Source organism: Euprymna scolopes, chromosome 46 (assembly GCF_053919585.1).
Source record: "Euprymna scolopes isolate OS-2025 chromosome 46, ASM5391958v1, whole genome shotgun sequence".
Lineage (NCBI taxonomy): Eukaryota > Metazoa > Mollusca > Cephalopoda > Sepiida > Sepiolidae > Euprymna > Euprymna scolopes.
This window is the reverse complement of record NC_136527.1, coordinates 58,645,666-58,670,315: the sequence shown is the minus strand read 5'-3', so window position 1 is coordinate 58,670,315 and position 24,650 is coordinate 58,645,666. Positions and strand designations below refer to the sequence as shown.

General features: G+C 33.3%; 1 protein-coding gene and 1 long non-coding RNA gene across 2 annotated transcripts in view; both read right to left on the bottom strand.

Annotated features, from left to right (window-relative positions):
- Positions 1 to 608: 608 nt before the first annotated feature.
- On the bottom strand, positions 609 to 16,104 carry LOC145270114 (uncharacterized). The gene is made up of 2 exons (XR_013865306.1): positions 15,466 to 16,104; positions 609 to 2,193 (listed from the first exon to the last, which is right to left on the bottom strand). It is a non-coding gene; the product is annotated as an uncharacterized LOC145270114 (long non-coding RNA).
- Positions 16,105 to 17,718: 1,614 nt separating this feature from the next.
- Positions 17,719 to 24,650, bottom strand: part of LOC145270113 (uncharacterized) — a 30,793-nt gene continuing 23,861 nt past the window's right edge. Inside the window, exon 2 of the mRNA XM_080125716.1 lies at positions 17,719 to 19,174. Coding sequence (XP_079981842.1) covers positions 18,079 to 19,029 — 951 coding nt within the window. The 5' untranslated portion in view covers positions 19,030 to 19,174 and the 3' untranslated portion in view covers positions 17,719 to 18,078. The remainder of the gene's footprint in view (positions 19,175 to 24,650) is intronic.

Here is a 24,650-nt window from a genome sequence, read left to right as displayed (position 1 = left end):
AGGTTCCTCTAGAAGAAGTGCCATTTACAGCAATTTTTAAATTAATTGATGGAACAACAAAAAGCCTAACAACATTTACTGGTCCTTTGGGGAAACTTTGTATCAATAATGATCAAGATTTGCCTCAAGTAGAATTCTAAAAAATTAGTGCCCTCCTGATCATCATTATCTGACAGCAGAAGAAACAAATAATTTAAGTGTGAAGACCAGAGGCTACTTTTTGAGTATGCTGTTGGCATTTCTTGTGGAGAAGTTAACTTAGAAAATTGGGCCCTTGAATCAAGGAAGATGGCTAACATAAGCCACAAGATTAATGTGTTTATGGACTAGAGTTGTCCATCATCAAACACTATGATAAATTAAACATTTTGGTCAAATTTATCATCCAAGTCTATGCAGTTAGTTGGTTTGAGATCAAAACCGACAATATTTTTTTTAACCAACAACAGTATATTTTAATATGATTCAGAGAACAAAACAGTTAACTGAAATCCAAATTACTGTTTTAAACTGTTCAAAATATAGTGCTTTTGCACTACTTCCGGAAAATATAATATCGATGATAAACTCAGATGAATTGAATGTGAGAGAAGAGGGCATTCAAACGATTTTGTCAATTAGATAAATAAATATTTATTCATAAAATTTTATTAGTTTTCTTACTTTACCCAAACAATAGTTAGTTTTTTTATTCATATTAATCGCAAAAATATAAAAAATAAGTTTTCTCAAATAATTGTTTTTTTTTCGTGTGTTGTTTTTCCAGAAATAGTGAACAACTCCCCCCGAAAAAAAACGAAAAATACTGCTCCCATCAATTTTGCAGCCATACACTGATCAAATTTGATTTTTCTCAAAAAGTTGTATATGTGCAGGAAGCAAGACATAGACACATTATTACAAAGTCATCGTGCCAGCAAATAAGACCTTCATTTTCCTCAAAAGGAAATTATGCAGAATAATTTAGTTCTATTATAAGTTTATATTATTGCCTCTAATAACAAATAAAAATACTTGGTTCTGTACATTGTATCAAGTTGTTATATTGTATAATACATCTCCACATATCTTTTTGAATTGTGAAATTTAAAAGACTTATTTGCTAATTAGCTTTTTTACAATTTTTGTTTAATCAATGCAGTAAAAGTTGATATTTTGCTAATTGTGATTCATAATTAAAATTATAATTCATGTATTTATTTTTCTTTCAATGTATTTGATATAAATATATCAATTTTAATTTAATATTTTATAAAAATAGTGACATTTCAAAGTCAGTGTTGTGAAAAATGCTATGAAAATTAAGGATTTTTCAGCATTTTTCTACACGATTTTTAAAATTAAATGCTCAATTTTCTGTTCAAGATAGGAATCGAATTTTTGGTATTTGTTCTTATCACATCAAATCCCAACTATCATCACCAGTTCCATGTTGATTTTCTGAAAAAAGTTGCAAATCGACCTGCCCTAATGACCAATACTTTCCAATTCTGTATGGTAGAACCTGCATTTATTGTCATTACTGATCCCTGCCATCTTCTTGAATGCATTGGTCATCAATCCCTGGTCTTGAGCAGCCATTATGACCCTTTCCTGATCGTGGTGGAGGGGTTCCTTTTTGAGCCAGTCCAAGGAACCTTCTTTATCGATGTATTCCTGAGAGATTTCCCCCCCCCAAATACTTTGCTGATGTTGGTCCCATTCTTTAAGGTTCATCTGTTGAAAGGTCTCGGTATATTTCTGCCGGCTCTTTCTTGCTATTTCTGTGGCACACTTGTTTGGTGTTTTGTCCTCATCTGAGAGATAGCCCTGACCAAAAACTCTTAGCCAGCTGGGTGACTGATGTTGTTTTGCTGGCTCTTGTCTCTTGATGTTCGTATACTATTGAGAGGCTGTCATTCTGGGAGCTTCTCAGAATGGTTGATGGCAGTAATTTTATTTTTATTGGCATGCTGTATGTTCTCGTTTTTCTCCTGTATGTGTTTTCATATAACTCAACAAACGTGACTTCCATGCAAATGAATTACCACATACTTCACAAGAATGAGGTTTGTCTCCGATGTTCTCTCACATCTAATTCCACGACTTTAGAAAATTTATATGAAGAAATTTAATTATTTTAAACTTATTAAAGTCACCAATGAGGAAAGACCTTCTGATGCTTTAATGGGGTTCTTTTCACTGTTGCAAATTCTGAAAATATAAAGTAAATTAGTAAAAATACATTTCATTTAGTGAAATTGAATTTATTATGTTAATTTTTATAAATATAAATTTATTATTAATGAAATTCAGAAAATGACTATAGTTTTAATCAATACTGGTTTGTTAACAAAATTGTTTCTATTTTCAAATATTTAACTAAAAATCTTTACATTCATTCATTTCGTTTCTATTTTCAAATATTTAACTAAAAATCTTTACATTCATTCATTTCGTTTCTATTTTCAAATATTTAACTAAAAATCTTTACATTCATTCATTTCGTTTCTATTTTCAAATATTTAACTAAAAATCTTTACATTCATTCATTACGTTTCTTCATTTTACATATGAGGATTGATTATTTATTATTTGGATTCTTGAAACAATTATAAAAATATTTGTTTTTATTTTGGATGATGCAGGGCATCCGAAGAGAGATTTTTCTAACAAAATGAAAGTATAATTTTTAGCAATAGGTATCTAGGAAAAGGCCACTACATATGTTTTAAATTCCAAATTTCCACAACCTGGCAAATACTGGTACACGCTAGCAAATTTAGATTTGCAATTACAGAATATGATTCTAATTTTTTCCTTTGCTCTTTATTCTAACACTACACTAAGTTTACTGTTTTATTTCGCTACAGTTGATATTGTGTAGAACAATAAGAAAATCATAGTGAACAATGCATTCAACAAAATTTCACACACATTTCTAGATACCTATATCTTATAAGTTCAAAAGAAAGGACACACTTAGGGAGGTATTTTGGTGGTCAAGTCACTAAATAGAGATTAGCTGGTTTCCCGGCATAGCCCAGGATGTAATATAGATTGACTGAAATACATGTTCTAGCTGGTTTCTAGGCGTTGCCAGGGATGTAATATAGACACATTATGTTGTATATTACCTGTTCTCTTCTCCCTAAGGTAAAACAATTTCATACACATGCTGTAAATTACCTATGCTAGGGATAAAACATGAACAATACCAGTCCTAGGGTAGATAAAACAAATAATACATAGAGATGAAAGATTCCTCTCCCCTAAGAATAAAACATGTTCAATATCTGCTTTTGTTTTTTCATTGTTTATACGGTCCCGAGCAACGCCGGGTAGCCCTGCTAGTCTATATATATATAAAAGCCAAAAATCCAATATATTCAGGTGTATTTTGTCGAACTTCACTTTTTAGTATGAAGGAGTGAGATATGTATGTGTTTTCTATCCAGATGGGTAATAAGACTACTTCTTCTTTGCATGATTTTCTGGGATTTAGTAGGGTTTTTTTAACTATAGGTATAATTTGGAAGAATTGTTGTTTTGGGAATTATTCCAGTCATCGCTAACAACAAAACAAAGAACATATTACTCTCATTTACTAAAACATTTAAAATTTGAAATTCTATTTTAAATCTCACTGAGGATTGAGACTTCAAGGTTCAGGAGTATGTAACTTACAATTGGATTTTACCAAGGACTCTAACCATAGTAGGAATTTTAGGAATTCATTTGTTTTTAGATGTTATCACTATTTATTACTACATATTATACATATGCGCGGTTTTCAAAAGCTAGCTTAGTCTTCATTGTTCTTCTCCATGTATAATTTTTACTTCAACCCATACAAAACAAAAAACGAAAGAAAAAATATGCAAATTTCATACTGAATGGAAAAGTGACCAATGGAATGCATTCAGCACTGATTTGAAATGTACAATGTTTGTTGTTATTTTGTTTTGTAATTGTGTATTGTTGATTTGAAAAAGAATATATATATATACATATATATTTTATACTGATTCATATTGTTGGACACTTTCATTATTTTATTTGTTTTGTATTGTTTTGTTGAATTGTAAAAAAAGAATTGTAAATTGATGAAACGGAGAGACGCAGAAAATGGAAAAAATATGTGAATATTTTTTTGAAAATAGAGAGGGGAGGTATGACGTCTGTTGAACGTGCACACACACAAAACCACACATGAAAACTTGTAGCAAATCCATGGGATGATGGGGTTACGTTATCAATATAAAAGTAGTCATGTATTTTAATTAGAGATGTCGAAATGTATTTTCTTGTTTTTAATCACATAATTTGAGGATGGCTAAGAGAGGTGAAATACGAACGGAACCAACATTTTCCTCCTGTAGCACGTTTCATATACTCTAAGACTCCAACCAAAACCTCATCACTAGGACCAATCATGATCAAGACAATCGTTCAATTGCCACTTCTTTCTCGTGTTCTTCCTATATGGACAGAGGAGAGTTTTACCTATGCAGGTAGAGAAAAGAAGGAATTTTTATTAGGTTCATATGATTGTAGGAAAAAAGCTTTTTTATGCTACTCTGAAATGACGTCCTTTTAGGACTGACCACTTATATATATTGTTGGTTATTTTGTGTTATAATTGTGTTTTGTTTATTTAAAAAAGAATATGTATATATTTTATACTGATTATGTTTGTTGGACAGTTTCATTATTGTATTTGTTTTGTCTTGTAATGTTTTGTTGGATTGTGAAAAAAGAAGTGTAAATAGACAGTGCGTTGAGGCTGATGGGAAAAATATATGTGAATATTTTTTTGAATATAGAGAGAGGAGGGATGGCGTGTGTTGAATATGCACACACACAAAGCCACACATGATAGCTCGTAACAAACGCATAGAGTGATGAGGTCAGTATTGATATCGTCAGTGGTAGTAAAAGTAATCATGTATGTTAATTAGAACTGTCTTAATGTATTTTGTTGTTTTTAATCACATGATTTTAGGGGTTAAGAAAGGTATAATATGAAAGGAATCAACATTTTCCTCCTGTAGCATGTTTCATATACTTTTAGACTCCAAGCAAAACCTCATCACTAGCAGTTTATCCTCTTTGTCCTCAAGATGAGGAATGGGATTAAAAGTTTACTTGCTTACATCCTCCCAGATGATTATCAAAGGTAACATTTGAAACGTATTCAAATTTCATAACAAACACATGGCTAGGGATCTAAAAGATAGATACACAGGTTCTTTTACTCATAGTCGAAAGAAAGATAAAAGTTCATACAAGTAACAAGAGGGGGATAACGGCTCCTTATTTAATTTCCATGAACACAAGCCTTCCTTCAGTCATAACCAGAATAAAAATAAAAGACCATAATAAAAGCAAAAGTGGAGTAACAACAGTAGTAATAAATAACAAAAAGAATTAACACTAAAACATACAATCCAACACCAAGAAAAATGAATCATGAATCACACTTATTGAAAAACTAAAATAATCTCAGTTTTTCTTAAACAACTTTCAAAATCCCTGGATTAAACAACTTTCCAGAAGGGTCTCACCAGCTGAAATAAATTATGAAAGAAATTAGAGATATAATACTCAGATAGTATTTAAATGCTGCATATATAATTCAGCTATCCAAACGCATATGCTCTTGTAAGATAACGTGCATGATGCTCATGTGAGAAAATAAGCAGCAGCTGCAGTGATGAGCTCAGGTTGTCAGTATTAATATATGAATATGTTTTTGAAAATACAGGGGAGGGATGGCGTGTGTTGACTATGCACCAACACAAAGCCACACATGACAGTTTGTAACAAACGCATGGAGTGATGAGCTCAGGTTGTCAGTATTGATATCAGCAGATAGAAAGGTCAACTATTTGATGCATGCAGCTGATGAAGGTGAGCGCACGTGCAAAAAGCAGGTCACATATATAACCCAAAAGAAAAGGCAAAGAACAAAGAAGCTTACACTCAGCTGGCAATCAACATCGCACATGTGTGGCTCAATCCATTATATATGCAGCATTTAAATAAAATCAAGATTTTATTTAAATGCTGCATATATAATTCAGCTATCTAAAAGCACACGTTCTTCTAATATAACATGCATTGCGCTCATGTGAGAAAATCAGGAGCAGCTGTAGGATAGCTGACTAATGAAAATATAAGCAGCTGCCATCTTAGCACATATGCAAATAAAGCATGTGCACATGCTGATGTCACGAGGAGAAGAGAAAAAGGCAGAAAAAAGGACATGATGAGAAAAGACAGACGTGTTTTGACTCATATACAGTGAGAAGACAAATGTGATGCATGGTTGAAAAAGTAGAAATGCAGGTGAGGAAAATGGCACATACAAAAAGGGCATTTCTAACAGACATGTTCGATGTGGAAGTGATATTTTAAAACACAGTGAAGTGCATTGTTGGAAATGACTGGAATAAATGCTTTTGTATCCACCTAAAAAAATACTACATCATATTTTAATGTCCTTCCATCTTACTTTGTTCCTGCGATGGTATCAGACAATGTGCAGGTCTGAGTTTTTTTTAAATGCATGGTTCGAGTGCAGGAGGTACATTACATATTCTCATCTCTTTAACTGATCAGTGAGATTCGAAATCAAAAAATCCCAGAGACTTTGCCAGGTTCTCTACTATTGAGCAATAAACCTTACTATTAATCACATTTTTATTTTATTTGTGATAATTGAAAGTATTCAGTTATTTTTATACAAAAGTTTTTTTAATCATTTTTATTTTATTTGTAATAATTAAAAGTATTCAGTTATTTTTATACAAAAGCAGTTCCTCAAGGCTATATGGAAATCATTATTTCTATAGCAAAAGTAGCGACACGTCACGGTTTGAGATTTTGAATATTTCGTTTGTAAGTTGTGATGATTGCAGCTAAAAGTCAATTTCCCTTCTAGCTAACCAAATAAAAGACCATTTCTCAGTCAAGCTAAGCACATTACAAATGCAGTTCATCCACTTATGAAAACCCATTAATAATAATTCCAATCTTTTCATCTATCACAAATAATGTTCGCCAAAATACGAAATAGTTTAATTTTATATCGCCTTTATTTTTCAAAACAGAATTAAAGTTAAAGTGTACTATCACAATCCGGTAAGTAAATATTCAACAAGTGTTATTTTTACAATGTTTGCCCAATAAATAAAACTCAAGATGAAAACAGTAGTCTTAATCATCTAAATAATACAAAAAATAATCTGAATACTAAAAAATTCAGAATCGTAATATTGTAATTTGTTTAAAAATCATGATTATTTTTTTTAATTTAGTCAAAACTATTTGTAAGGTTTGTTGTTTTGGTCAAGGTCTAGAATTTTTATGAACCTCCCAAAGGCCTTTACAATGATGACTTTTATAAGTTTTTAAGAGAGATGAAAATGAATATATATTTCAAAAAATAGTGCAGAGAAATAGTTTACATGATATGAAAGATTTTTCAAAAAGTGAGGGATCGCATTTAAATATGAATTAAATGTAAAATGAGCAACCATTGTTTTTTGAGCAAAAGGTATTTTTATTTTATTTTCTAATTTCATCTTTCAATAAAGACACAAAGACATTAAAGACCAAAAATAAAGTATAATCTGTATACAGATAAGTGCCATTCCTTATGTTATCAGTGGTGATCATTTTTGTATGTGCAAGTGCGCAGATATATTTGCCACAAACAAGTAGTTTTCCAAATATTAAGGAATGTAATTCCTTATGTTATCAGAGATGGCCAATTCTGTATGTGCAAGTAAATACTTAATTGGGCACCGGCACCACTGATAATAGAGAATATCCAGATACCTACTTGTTTACAGCAAATTTACATGCAATATTCGTTTTCAGCATACCCGAAAACCTATCGAAGTTGTAAAGTTAAAGATGATTGTCAAGGCAGAAAGTAAATACCAATTCACCAAAACGGCTTTCAAGCAGGCCAAAAAGAAAATTATCACCATGTGGCCAGAAAGTGAGGGCTTATTTTAAGTTAAATTTATATAGAAACCTGATCCCCACTATTTGAAAAAGTAATTTCCTCATATCATAAAAACTAATTCTCTGCGCCATTTTTAAGTATATATTCGTTTTTAGCACCCACGAAAAACTATAAAGTAATCGTTGAAAAAATAAAAAGACAATTTCGTTTTACTTTAAACTTGTGAAACAGTTAAAAACAAAATTTAGAAAACTATTATTTGTTTCTTTGCTAAACGATAAGTGATTTTTTCATGTTTTCATGTCAGTATTGAAAACAAAAAAAATTGGCAGAAAAAATTTCAACGATAAATCAATATTTTCATTAGGATTATTCGCTTAGTAAATGTAGTTATCTCTTTTACATTTTTAACGTATTCTGCAAATGCACAAAAATCAATACTAAATTCATGTAGTAATACTTACGTCTTTATTTTATAATCTGCTTTCGATTAACTTTATCTGCTTTTATAAAGGAAACGATTTTTCAAATGTGATTGACTTATTCAAGATGATGAACGGATAAAATTATTCAATCAATTATTATTCAAAATTATGTCAATCTAAGCAAAACTAAGCATATATACTTAAGAAAAAGTAAACAACCTCTTACTGTCATAAGTCATAAAATCAAATGATGTGATGTACCAGGTACAAAATGAAAAGGGCAATACAGCCTGTATCCACCAAGCACATATCAGACGCTTGGCTTCTCGACCGCCATGCAGTAGATCCACACTTCCCCCACCATGTACCAACCACCCAGATAATACCACACAGCGGCCATCAAATGACCCAGCACTAACTCCCAAGATACATCCTACATTAGAGGGGGGCAATACAGACAGAATTCCACCCCAGCAAGAATAATGAGAGGGCGACTCCCTGCCCGCTTCAAGGACTTTGTCATGAACTAAAGGCATTCCACGAATGTAGATTACAAATCTGATTGAGATTTGCGGGAGCCTTTGTTATATAAAAGATCAATCACTCAATTACTGTATGATCCACTCTGTTAAGAAAAAAGTGCAATTGTGTATGCATTTCACCTCACATTAAAATTTCAGTCACGTACACAATTTCGATTACGCCTATGCATACTATGTAAAGAACAAAAACAAAACTGCTGTGTCCATATGGACGTAGTAGGCGACATACCATGTGATCAGAAAACATGACTTACTGACCAATCAGAAACACAAAAAATGAAACATTTTTTGATGTGATTCGAGCCAAAGACCGATTATAAAAGGAACCCCTCCTTCGACCACGAGGCAGTCTTACCATCCTAGGGGATCGTCTCAGCATCGTTGTCACCAACACCAACTTACTAGGAATACATCGCTGTCGTCACTGACATGAACATACTGTGAATATCTCTCCATTGTCCCTGACACCGACATACTGCGAAATACATTACCATCATCACTGACACCAACATACTGCGAACACATTGCCATTATTGCCGACAGCAACATATTGCGAAATACATCACCATTATTGCCGACAGCAACATACTGCAAAATACATGATCATTATTGCCGACAATAACATACTGCAAAATATATCACCATTGTCGCTGACACCAACATACTGCAAATACACCACCCTCGTTGCCGATGCCGTCATTAACTTATCGCAAGAAACTCGCCGACATCAACCAGACTTGTTGCTACTGACGACACATCTACCGCTATAAATCTCTGATTTGGTGAGAATAAAATGTTGCAGCACGAGGGAGGAGAAAGCTAAATAATTTGTGTTAAGCGATATACATGCCAGAAATTATTTAAAAATTTGAACGAATCAGTTCTTTCGACTTCTTTCTTCTCACAAACGTCGCACTCTTCACAAAGTTCTTTTCAACAGTCGACCGACCGAAAAAAAACAGAAACGAATCACAATCTTTGTTTCAGCTTGAATTTCATAGCCGTCATTCGAACCCAATTGTTGCGGTAATGCGAGTATCGCTCACAAACGTTTTTCTTTGTAATCTAACGGTCCCAAGTTTGCTCCCCAACACAGGCACACAAAACTCATACTTTTTGTGCGCTTTTGCGCATACTCGTCACACTTCTCCCTGATCTCGAGATCACACATATGACAATGCTGGGCAGGCTATTTCGTCTGGGTACTTCGCCTTAATGGTACAGATTCAGAAACTTCCTCAGTGGTGTCTTCGTTAGCCAGATCATTAAACTCGTTCTGCTTTGGATCCTCAACATTTTCTGAAGAGCTTTCGACATCTGGCCATTCGTACAGCAGTGGGTCTTCGTCATCTGAATAATTGAGTACATTATTGATTATAACGTCATGTCGGCATGCTGGGTGCACATCTTTTATGTGGTGTGGTGTTCCATCAACTGATATTGAATGTTGACTATATATTTTTGTCCCTGTTCCTGTATCGAACTGCGTTGTGCACTTTCCCCCCGGATTCTTCACCCAAACTGCATCCCCTTCCTTGGACAGATTAGCCACTGCGGTTTCGGGCACCCTCACTTCATCAATACCTTTGATACAGATCCTATAATTGTACAGCATATTTACAGGTGCTGTCATGGCTGTCTTGTCATCTTTAGGCGTGACGTTGTACCAGTACACTGCCTCCAAGATCATGTACCCTGTTCTGTCTGCAATGCACTTTATAGTGCAATGGGATCACTCAGTTATACCATTTCCGAAGGGTACGTGGGCACACCGAAATCGAATGTGCACGCCCCACATTTGTGTAAAATCAGCAATTGTCTTTCCACAAAATGCACCATTATCTGTGAGTAATTCGGTCGGTGGCCCCCTTTTGCAAAATATACTCTGCAACTCCTTAATGATGCTAGCTGAATCCTGTCAGTACAACTGCCTCCAAATGGCAAAACAGTTGGGACCACAATCTATCAATGTCAAGTACACTTGAGTACCGAAATGGGTTATATCCATAGCAACCCTACTCCAAGTGTCCGTGACGTTAAGCCTACCTACCTAGCTTCCAATGCACCAGAGCTGGATCTATGGATTGGCATTCTTTAAAATCCCCAACCACTGACTGCACTTGAGTTTCAGTTATTGTTGGATTGACCAACTTTACAAAGTACAACGTCCTTTTCACACCAGGATGTCCACTGGACTGATGAATTGTCTGTATCTGAGAGTCGTGTTCAAGTTCTGCAGCCACAGCGCACACAAGTTCTCTGGGTTCTGTTGCCTCAAGTTGGTCAGCTCTGTTATCATGAGACTTGATGAGCCTCATGTCGATTGTTAGACCAAATCTCGAAGCGTGGAGAGACGACACCTGATTAACATTTTCGAGGCTGCTTTGGTGTGTACTCTCGTCTGTCCAGACAAGGTGTCAGTTATTCACCAATAGACACAGGCAATTTTGGTACGTTTTCTAAACTCGTCTGAATTAATACTTTTCGCCGACTTATCACTTTCTTTTAAACAACCATTCAATCATTTGTTATTTCTGCTTACCTCTCCATCAATCATGTTCTTTACTCGATATTTATTTATTTATTAAACTTGTGTTCTTTTTTACCCATATAGTTTTTCTAGACATATATGTAAAAAACAGACTTCTTAGTAAAACCAAATATATTTAAATGCGCTCGTATGTATGTATGTATATATATATATATATATATATATATATATATATATATATATATATATCAGTGAGAGGGAGAACCCGCCATTGCCTTCGCAGCAAATACGTTTAAATATACTATCCTAATTCGTCCAGATTTCGCATATCCTTTAATAGAGTCATAATTAAAAAAGTTTATAAAGAAAACATTACTTTGTTTCCACCAACTAGAATCAAAACCGAAACTATAAGGTTTTAGCTTTCCACTGTAATGCAAGGTTGACGCCTCGCAGCACAGCATCAAGCTAAGCTAAGTTTATGTTTGTCTTCATGCACTGTGCGGAGCCAGCTTGCATCCTCCGCCACAGAACCGTTGCTTTCCACAACCACGCTTGTAGCAATAGAACTGGCATCCACCCATACTGTGACTTCTTCTCCACAGATACACTAGTCACCTTTTACTGGATATTCCTAGGCTGCTCTCGAACAAATGTCTTTGATCATCCGTGCTAGAATAGGGTCTTGCACTTTGTCATCCCATCCAGTTGTGATCATATTTGCCCTTCGTTTCAAAAATGCTGTGGCGATACGCAACCAGCCACACACTGGGAAATGACCAGTCAGTGTCCCGCACACTGAAAACACAATTCGGCAAGTAAGTCTATTAGGTACTGTCGGAAGGCCACTGCCATGCCGCCATAACAATTTTCCGTTCTCCTCTTGGACAGGTTATCCCAATACACGTGAGCTCAGTCTCAACTGTTCTGGAGTCTTGCTTTCCAGGCCAAACTTCTCCAAATGTTCCTTTACACGGGTTGCCGAACATATGCTTTCATTCACAAAAATGCCATCAATATATGAGGATGTAGCCTCATTTATATTCTTATCCTGACTGAGGACAGTATTAACAAAGGCCCGCATTATTAGAGGGGCAACGTTCAGCCCGAATCCGAGGCTGGTAAGACAATATCGCTGTCCCTTAATTTTTACTGTTTGGAACGGCCACAGAGATTTGTCAACATGTACTTACAAATAGGCTCGGCGTAGGTCCAGCACTGCAACGTTTGGTCCCTGTTGTCGCCACTCCCTCAATTTCTGTAAGCAAACATCCACGTTGGAAGAATGCACATCCACATACTCATTCAGCTCCCAATAATCCATAATAGAACGCACTTTCTGTTTATTCTCCTGTACAACAGCCATGAGAGGAATTAGACCTTTTGGAGGAACCAACCATTATCAATCCACACCTGCAATTCCCAATCGTAATCATCACGAATCGGTGTTAGTGCTGGATCCTCTGCAAGTCTATTTCTCAATGTAAGTGGAGGTTGGTCACCAGCCCATTTCCACGATGTAGTCCACTTCTGAGTATCTTGGTCATATTTGGCAGTCAGGCTTGGTAATAGTGATAGCAACAAAACTGGCCTTAATAAAATGTGGAAAAGGTCACCGCTCCTGCACTAGAGACAGCTACTTCTCACAGTCGCTTGATTGCGTCCAGTCTAAGCAATAAATCAAATCCCAGTAAATATCCATCCACAACTAGGACTTCTATGCTAATGCTCTATGTTGTATAAAGGTCAACCTGCACTATTCGAATGGTGCAAGGTGATGCAAAGTGCATGGGAGATGATTTCATAAACGTCTGCGTTTCTGATCTCAAACAATGTACGTTGTGGATTGGTGTCATATATGGGCATATTTGCTGATCTAGCCTGCTTGATTTTTATAGCTTTATTTAATTTCCTTAACAGTGAAGCATAATAAACTCCTATAATTATGGTAAACTTTGCCAGGAAATCTCTCGTCTCTTTTTTGGCCAAGAAGAATTCCAGCATGACGTTGCCAACAGCATTTTTTTGGATGTGTCGATCCGTCGCCATGAATAGCAGTTGCTTTTTCAATGACAAATAAAGGGCAACCAGATCTAGGATTTCCTGACATATTGAAATTCACAATGACAACGTTTTACAAGAATAATATGAATATATATATATATATATATATATATATCGTTTCTTTTAGTTTCATCCAAAAATTCTTGTGGTGTGCGTGATTTCAAATAAGACAACTGATCACTGCATGACACTTGACAGACCCATTTCACACTTATTTCACACTTGTAAATCAGGAACAATTATCAGTTCAAAGTTGTAATTTGTATGACCCATAGAGATATAGATCATTGTATATGCACCATTTCTCCTAGATTAGACAAATAAAATGGGGCAGGGTCGTTATTTATTGTACGTTCCTTGTATTTAAAAGATCTTTCACAATATTTTATGAAAATAAGGATAGAAGACTAAAACATCAAATAGATATTTAGACATTAATACTCGATATAAAATAGACGTTTTATTGAGATGTATTAAATTTGGAAAGGTAAAAAATGTTCAAACGTGACATCGGCATAAAAGGCTGTATGTTCTTTCAGGTGGTTTACCTGAGAACCAAAACGTTTTTAAAAAAATATATAAACATAATCAAATGATTCTATTCTTTTCTCTTTTTAGAGAAGAGCCACATACATTACAAAAATATGGCTTTTTAGTTTTTCTTATTTTACTTTGTAATGAAAATCGAAACTTTGCTTGTGTGTGTGCTTCAAAAGGTCGGTATTGTAACAAAAAACAAATAGTTACACCCAGTTGGTTTTATGGTTGACGGTCATGCAAATAAAATAAGTGAATAAAAACAGCAAATAGAGGACGTGTTAGAAGACGTGCTATGTCAACTTGAAACAGTGTCAAGTTTTAGAATCGGACGATCTGACAACGGAATATCGAGTTATGGGGTTTATAGTTTTAACAAAAAAGTGTTGAGTTGCGGATTTGGAGGTTTTCACAACAGAGTGTAGTTTTTGGAGTTGGAAGTTATACAACAGAATGTCGAGTTGTGTAGCTGGAAGTTTTTACGATAGTGTTTAGTTTTTGAATTAAAGGTTTTGACAATAGAGTGTCGAACTTGATAAATTGTTAGTTAAACTTTATACTTTAGTTATTTTGAAGCAATCCTCCTGGAACTTACACTTGATTTTATTACGATATGAATTCATATTCGATAGACATTTATTATTCCGGTTATCGATTCTAGGCATTGTGTCTAAATACTTCTTAGAATTTTCCAATCGTTTTTTGTGAAATTGTTTGAATCTCTCTTGCGCTTGGTTCACCAGATATATTTTCCAGGTAGTTTTTAAATCTTTTTTTGTCTAATTTGATTTGCTACTATAATTACTGGAATCCAGATTTTCAAAATATTCCAGTTTTTCTTCAATAACGTACATAAGACCCTGGTCTTTACTTATTTGTTCATCTCACTCTATAACAGATGGTGCCGTAACCGACTAAAACCTGGCAGGGTCGAGATTATTTCTATACTTTAAAAAATACATCCTGGTTATTGGGCACCATTTATAACACAATCAACCAGTCACTGGCATGTGACTGGCCTCAAGTGTTACACTAAATGTCTTAGAAACGGTCCCATGAATATGTGAAAATGGGCCAGCCATTAGGGTCTGTCTATCAAGAAGAAAACCATACCTGAGATGTTGGATGTGGGTGTGTGGCTCTTTCATTCTCTCAAAATGACATCTTCACCCTGGTGGCATTCTGGTTGGAATCTCCTTTCGTTGTCCTCCAGACTGCTTTGTTGTTTAATGGAGATATTTATGGCCGACACAAGAAAACACAACACAATCGTAATATTTGAGGAATACAATTAACTATTTTTTCTAAAAAATGTATACAATATATACACAAAGACAATTTTTAAGTGATAATCTTCAAAATTAAAGTAACTAACCTAACTAATAATGAGAGGAGGGGGTGCTCCTCCTCCTCCTCTCATTTACAGAGTGACAGAAAATATGTACTCACCTCATGCTGTCCGGATGAAAAGAGGTCGATCAAAGAAAGGGAATTGCATTTCTGTGTATCCTTCCGCCTACAGCCAAATTATCACCTGGCCAAATTATGCAGGAAAGCTGTGATAGCGACTACTACAACTGTGGCACTGAGATATAGTGCGACAACTGTTTATTATTATTGTATTATTAGAGGCATAACCTAACTTTGCATTTTTTTTCATTTTTGTGCTGTATCATTATGTAAGCTTTAATAGCTCCATTTTCTTAGCATGTAACTGTAGAAATCGTATTCATAGTATATGATGTGTGCCATGTCCAACTTTTGTTCCCAGGACTTTCCACAGCATTCAATATTCAACATTTTACAAATCATCATGTTTATATATTTACACATTCAATATTCAACATTTTACAAATCATCATGTTGATATATTTACACATTCAATATTCAACATTTTACAAATCATCATGTTGATATATTTACACATTCAATATTCAACATTTTACAAATCATCATGTTGATATATTTACACATTCAATATTCAACATTTTACAGATCATCATGTTGATATATTTACACATTCAATATTCAACATTTTACAGATTATCATGTTGATATATTTACACATTCAATATTCAACATTTTACAAATCATCATGTTGATATATTTACACATTCAATATTCAACATTTTACAGATCATCATGTTGATATATTTACACATTCGATATTCAACATTTTACAGATCATCATGTTGATATATTTACACATTCAATATTCAACATTTTACAGATCATCATGTTGATATATTTACACATTCAATATTCAACATTTTACAGATCATCATGTTGATATATTTACACATTCGATTGTTTAGGAGCCATCCTTTAACAAAACTTGACAGCTCGGTGTCAAATGGCTCACACTACCTATTTCTTAGAAGCATTGGTCATCAAACTTTGATCGTGAGCAATCATTATAATTCTGTCCTGATCATAGTGGAGCAATAATCTTTTAAGCCTGTCTATAAAGAACATGTCATGTCATTGTTTAGCACATTTTAAAAATTCTCTGGAATCCAAATTCTCGAGTATTTTTAACAACTGTTTAAAGTAATTCCTGTAGAAAACTCGATTTCTGATTTTGTCATATTTGTAAGACAGCCTTGTGCAAAATGTTTGACAGGTTCTGTGATAAAATTTGTTCTGTATATCATTGTACGGTATGGATTTTGGATGATCGTCAGATATTTTCTCCTATGTGTTTTCATAGGACCAACAAATTAAACTTCTAGGCAAAATGAGAATCATATTTTTTAACAAGTTTGTATTCCATATGTTTTTTCATATGACTAAAATACAAAAGAAAAACAACATAGTTCACAAAATATGGTTTTTCTCTTCTCTTATTTTATTTTTGTTAGTCAGAAGAGATTAAGGGGCTCCTGTCTGGGGGCCATCACTTGATTCTATTACAGTTTAAATTTATATCCGAGGGCTCTTTTAAAAATAGATACTGTTCCCTTTATGGCTGCTATCTGTATTTCCTTATAGCTTGGTTTTCCCGGGGTTGCTTCTAAGTATTTTTGAAGGTTCTTTTTTATTAGGCCAGTTGCTCCTGTCACAACTGGTATAATGTTTATTTCTTTCAGAGACCATGTTGTTTTTAGATCATTTTTTAGGTCCTGATATTTTGTTATCTTTTCCCGTTCTGCTCTATTAAGACCAAAGTCGTTTGGAACTGTGACGTCGATAATGAGTGCAGTCCTTTCGGGCTTGTACCATATTACTATATCTGGTTTGATGGCCTTGTCTTTTATGTATCTGCCTGCCTGTATGTCTTTGTCGTAGAACATGGTCACTTTTCCATTTAATGTTATCGGTGGTGGTTCATATTCTCAGATGTTCGACGACCTATCTAGTTGCAGTGTAAGTATCTACATACTTTGTTGTGGCTAGCAGTGTAATGACCATCGGCTAGAAGGATCTTGCATCCAGACATTAGGTGGCTTGGGCTTTCAACAGCTGAGTGACAGAATCTCCAGTAGTCGGTTTTTTGTAGACCAGCCATTTTCTTAAATCCATTTGTGAGTAAGCCTTGGTCTTGTGCAGCTATAATTAATCGTTCTTCATCAAATGGAAATTTATCACTTTTAAGCCATTGTAGTGAGGCCTCTTTGTCAATGTAGCTCTTATTCAGTTCTTCCATGAACCTGCCTGCTCTCTTATGTTGTTGCCATCCTTCTAGTCTTGTCTTCAGTTCCCTTTTTGTATACTTTCTCTTCTTTCAGGCGATTAGGGTTGCTGGATTGTCATATTCTTCCATTGTGTTGTCCAGCAAACATTTGGTGTGATGTTCATTCACCATTTTTATTTTGGGATCAGAAGAACATTTGATATATGATCCTATGCTTACCACTGAAGCTCGGTATGCGTGGTTTATTTCAGTGAGGCCTAAACCACGTTCTTTCTCCTGTCTGTGAGATTCTATGATTCAACAAAGTTGATTTTATGTGTAAAAGAACCACATACTTCATAAGAATATGTTTTTCTCTCGTATGTGTTTTCATGACACAACAAAGTTGACTGCTGTGCAAAAGAACCACATACTTCAAAAGAATGTGGTTATTCTCCCGTATGTGTTTTCATATGACGCAACAAAGTTGACTTCATTGCTAACAAAAATCCACATACTTTACAAAAATATGGTTTCTCTCCTGTATGTGTTTTCATATGATTCGTCAAAGTTGACTTCCACGCAAAAGAAGAACCACATATTTCACAAGAATATGGTTTGTCTCCAATATGTGTTCTCATATGACACAACAAATACCACTTCTTTGCAAAAGAAGAACCACATACTTCACAAGAATATGGTTTCTCTCCCGTATGTGTTTTCATATGAGCAGACAAATATGACTTGTGTGCAAAATTAGAACCGCATACTTCACAAGAATGTGGTTTCTCTCCCGTATGTGTTTTCATATGACACAACAATTGTGACTTCCGTGCAAACAAAGATCCACATACTTCACAAGAATGTGGTTTCTCTCCCGTATGTGTTTTCATATGACGCAACAAATGTGACTTCCGTGCAAACAAAGATCCACATACTTCACAAGAATGTGGTTTCTCTCCCGTATGTATTGTCATATGACGCACCAGCATTGACTTCCGTGCAAAAGAAACACCACAGACTTCACAAGAATATGGTTTCTCTCCCGTATGTGTTTTAATATGGTTCACTAAAGCTGACTTCGATGCAAACAAAGAACCACATACTTTACAAGAATGTGGTTTCTCTCCTGTATGTGTATTCATATGACTCAACAAATTTGACTTCCATGCAAACAAAGAACCACATACTTCACAAGAATGTGGTTTCTCTCCTGTATGTGTTTTCATATGACTCAACAAATTTGACTTCCATGCAAACAAAGATCCACATACTTCACAAGAATGTGATTTGTCTCTTGTATGTGTTTTCATATGACGCAACAAATATGACTTCTTTGCAAAAGAGGAACCACATACTTCACAAGAATGCGGTTTGCCTCCCATGTTTGCTTGCATCATATTTCACAAAAGTACATGCAATGAAGTTTTTAAAATTCAACTTTAGAAAATTATTTGAAGAAATTTCTAATTATTTTAAACCCTTTTAAATCTCCAATGAAGTAAGGTCTTTCTTATTACTGGATTTCCTTTCATTGTTGCAAATCTGGAAATATAAAATAAATTATAAAAATACATATGAGTATAGTTTTATTCAATACTGGTTAGTTTACAAAATTATTGTGTTTCTATTTTCAAATATTTAACTAAACATCTATAAGTTTCTTCATGTTAGAAATAAGGATCGATTATTTGGATTCTTCAGAATACTGTTCCCATTTGGGTTTTCTTTTCACAATGTTTCTATGTTACCTCCAATCTTATTCAGGTGCAATTTGGGAACCTTTCTTTTGAACTCACAAATTTGTACGCTTGAATAAAACCCCTTATTTAATACATGCTCTCATTTTGTTCTTAGATAAAAGTGTGTGAGAATTGAAGTTTAGATACATGCTATATATTTAAAGATATTAAGAAATATATAAGGTGCTATGAGACATGCTATATATTTAAAGATATTAAGAAATATATAAGGTACTATGAGACATGCTATATATTTAAAGATATTAAGAAATATATAAGGTGCTATGAGACTCTTTTAATGATGTTAACCCCACGTAATGTATCAAGTCTGGGAAAGTAAAAGAGACAAGATTTAATGTTCTTGCTGTCATGTGTTGAAAATGTATGTGTGCATGATAGCTGGTAGAAAATGCACGAAATGCTGGGGTCAGGTTGTCAGAATTGATATTGTTAGTAGTTAAAGGTCAAATATTTGACATATGCAGCTGTCCAAGGCTATGCATAATCAAAAAGCAAGCCACATATATAGCCCAGAGATAAAAAAAAATATGAAATATGCCCACAGTCAGGTGGTAATCAACATCGCACAAGCATCTAAACACCTCCAAGTCAACACTATCTCCAACTGGGGGCACACATGTGAAGCAATAAAGAAAAAAACAAATATTTTATAAATTTTATACAAAAACGAACGAGGTTTTCACTGAAAAACATTGGTTGCACAACATACAAATACATTTTGCCTTTGCCATTTTTTACCAGTTATTATAACAAAGACGAAATGGACACACACTATAAAAAAGGGTGAAGTTGAGGAAAACGAAAAAACAGTCAATGTTTTATCCTATATAATTACATAAGGATAAAAATCAAATGTAACCTACCTTATGGTATTATATATATATATATATATATATATATATATATATATATATATATATATATATTCATTACATGCAAACACACACACATACACATATATATTTATTACATGCAAAAGATAAAGAAAAAGACTCTCTCTCTCTCTCTCTCTCTATATATATATATATATATATTACATGCAAAAGATGACAAAGAAAAACATATATATATATATATTAGATGCGAAAGATACAGCAAAACCGATATGTTAGGTGTATCAGAATTTTTGTAGGAATTTTTGACATACCCTAACACAAACCTGTGAATAAAATATAAAAAATTCGTAATTTCTCTGTTAAAAGTAGGTTGTTTATTTTTTTTTATGGATTATACTTCCAAAATAAACTATTAAAGTTGTTTTAAAAGTAATAGAAATATTTTTTTTATTTCTTAAAAAACAGTAATGAAATTAATTGAATTTTACAAGCTCAGTATTTTTAAATTTTTAAACTTTAAAAATCTATCAAAATTTTTCTATTGATTCAATTTTTACGATATTTTCAGGGTCAATGTGAAATTTTATGCTCTTTCCAATAAACCGAACATAATATTTTAGACAAACGTTTTTTTTAATTCACGACCCCCATTTTGAAATGTCTATTAAAAAGTAAATAATTAATTTACTCACCAAAGTGTTATATATCACAAATTGAAGATAAAAGATCAATAAATAATATATTCAAATTTAAAACAAAGAAAGTAGTGTTTTTAGAAATTTACCTGTAAAGTCCGAAGTTTAAATTAAAAATAAATATGTTGTTTGGGTTTTTTTTTGTTTTGTTTTTAATGAAACTTTGATCCTAGCTCCTTTAATTGAAAAAAAAATTAAGGCTTGAATTACATTTTTCGAGTAGTTATAAGCTTGGAAAAACGGGGTGGAATTATTCAATATTTTTCACGAAATTTCTGACACACCTACCAATATGTATGCTGAAGATTTGTTAAACTAATTATGTTTTTCTCTTCCATATTTCTGAACAATTGATATTGAGAAGTATTATTATCTTGTTCTTTCCTCAGTAGTATGCCTTTGTTGTAATTGCAGAGCAACTATTTTCAAATTTTGTACAAAGACTTCAGAATTAATAAAGGCACTAGGGTCAGTAACAACATGGATAAGAGGGGAATATCTTCTTAGGAAAATAGTTTCGTTGGAAAATAGAATGGACGGTTGTTACAGGAGGTGAGTTGATGATGTAAAGTGGTATTTTAGGGTGACCGGCGCAGTGGATGAGAAAAATTGTCAGATAGCTCTACTAACCACCAGTGGCCTGATTGGATTATTCCTAAACAGATTCATGTTAAACTTTTGTTGTCTAACATGGGTAAAAGGACTACTTTGGAATCGTTGCAAATCCTAACAAATATTTAGCCAAATTAACGAACATGAGACAGAATAGGTTACAAGGGACACAGGATTATATGCAAAGGATAGTTATATTAGCAGATTTTTTTTGGTTGGTTGTTTTTGTTTTACGGCATATCAACCCTTTTCGGGTTATTTAATGCCGAATCCAAAGATTGAAGAAAATTTTTTTTAATAGAATATATTTGTTGTTTTCACGTCAGTTTCTATTTAACCCATAGTTGGGACCCTAACAGGTACTACCACTCCGGGTCAGAGTGGACCTGGGAGCAATGGTAATTAAAGGGTGGCTCCACACTCCCCAAAGCCCACAAGCTGGGGCCTCACCACTGGATATAGTTTAAGGTCATATCCAGGACCCCCATTGAGGGACTTTTACCCTCTGCAGGGACGCAGTCGGCATATTCTAATGCCCCACTGACAGGGCCTTATATTAGCAGAAGGTGCTTATAATGTGATAGACCAGAGAAAGCAGACTAGTTAGAAAACAGGCATTGGGATTCTTTATAGAGGGTCTTTGGGAAAGGGAGTTGAAGATGGTTGTGATGAGACATGAGCCACATGAAAGTGGTTTATCAGAAGTTTAATGGAAGATCTAGCTTGAAGCAAGGCAAGAGTATGAAGACGAGCTTATGGAGGTTTGTCACACAAGACAGCAGTTTCTAGTTAAGGCTATGGGTCCAGCTAGTCACTGAACATATGGAGATTGACACAAAAGAATAAACCAAGTAGATAATAGGGGACTAGTATTTAAAACTAGAGAGAAGCAAAGAGGCAGATAATTATGTGTTACTGTTGTGATAAGGTAGGCAAGATACAGAGATTCTGCAACGAGCAGACCAGGAAAACGGGGATGCTCCATTTGTGCAACACCTGACAAATGGAACGCATACCAATGCACATTGTCAGTAACATGTCGCATCAAATTCTGATTCAATTAAAATTAAGGGAAAGAATTATAAAATTTTGGTTGATTAGAGGGCAGAGGTGTTGGTGATAAATAGCAGTGTTTTTAAAGCATTTAGACAGGGACTAATCTGTTACAGGAAAAAGGGCTTTTTTCCCCTTTTCCTGTAAATAAGAACATTAGAAAAGTGGAAAATGAGATTAGGATAAGCTGAGACTCGAACCTTGTAAGCCTGGTTCAAAAAAAGATTTAAAAATTGGAATGTTAGAATTGACCTATTGTTAAATTCCATATAAAATAGTTAGATATAAAATAATAAAATATAAAATAATAAAATATATAATAATAAAATAGTTGGATGTTGTTTATATTGTAAAAAGAATTGATTGTTCGTTCTTTTATGAAAACTGAATTAAAAATGTCAGCTAAAAAGAATGAACAATACGAATTAAACATTGTAAAAGATAGAAAATAGGTTAGAAAATAGGTTAGCTGAGAATTCTTTGTGAAGTGTGTTTTGGACAAACGTATGCATTAGCCACGTGAATTGATAACGTTTGGGAAGCACACTTCTAATGTCATAGCAAAAAGGAGCTTGAATTCTCAATTCGAATATTAGGATCTCGAATTCTCAATTCGAATATTAGGATCTCGGATTCTCAATTCGGCCAAGTGAACTAAAGAATCAGCATCGATAATTTCGTGTCATCAGGTGAATGTGTTTTGTCTATCATCATCTTGTAAACGAACTTTGTATAACAGCCTTTCAATTAGTGTGTGTGTGTGTGTGTGTGTGTGTGTGTGCACTCCGCCATCATAAGATTATGTATCTCTCCTACTGTGTTAAAAGAACTTGTATACATCGCCAGTCAGTATATATAAAACTGATATATATATATTTCTATCATCATCATCATCATCACTACCTTTGTATTCTGTTATACATGTCTACATTATATGAGCCCCAATATAAACTCCACACCATATTTTAACATGTCCCCTGCAACACACCAGATTGAAGTGATAAAAAAGTTAATTAAAGACGAGCTAATGGGTCCAAATTTACTTGCTCAATTATGAGTAGGGATAGCAAGTCAGTTTACCCACTTGTGTGCTCCTAATTGCCAGTACAACTGGTTGTTGTGGTTGTTCCCCATTCGCACCATTTCCAATAAAATTTAGTTTTTTAATGAAATTGTTATAAGTATTGTAACATATTGTATGATAATTTTTGTAAAAATAAAAAATATTTCTAATTTATTTGTTGTAAATATTGTAACATATTGTATGATAATTTTTTTAAAAATAGTTAAGATTTCTAATTTAATAGTTATAACTATTGTAACATTTGTATAATTTTTGAAAAATACTTAAGATTTCTAATTTAATTGTTAAAAATATTGTAACATATTGTATGACAATTTTTGTAAAAATAATTAACATTTTTAATTTCATCGTTATAAATATTGTAACGTATAGTATGATAATTTTTGTAAAAATAGTTGACATTTCTAATTTGATTTTTTTAAATATTGTAAGATATTGTATGATAATTCTTGTAAAAAAATTAAAATTTCTAATTTAATTGTTATAAATATTGTAACATATTGTATGATAATTCTAGTAACAATACGTAAAATTTCTTATTAAATTGTCATAAATATTGTAAGATATTGAATTATAATTTTTGTAAAAATAATTAAGATTTCTTATTTGTTATAAATATTGTAACGTATTGTATAATAATTTTTTTAAATAGTTTAAATTTCTAATTTAATTGTTATAAATATTGTAAGATATTGTATGATAATTTTTGTAAAAATCGTTTTATTTAATTGCAATAAATATTGTAAGATATTGTATGATAATTCTTGTAAAAATAGTTAAGATTTTTAATTTCATTATTATAAATATTGTAAGATATTGTATGATAATTTTTGTAAAAATAGTTAAGATTTCTAATTTAATTGTAATAAATATTGTAAGATATTGTATGATAATTCTTGTAAAAATAATTAAGATTTCTAATTTGTTATAATATTGTCATATACTGTATGATAATTAAAAAAAATATATATATTGTTT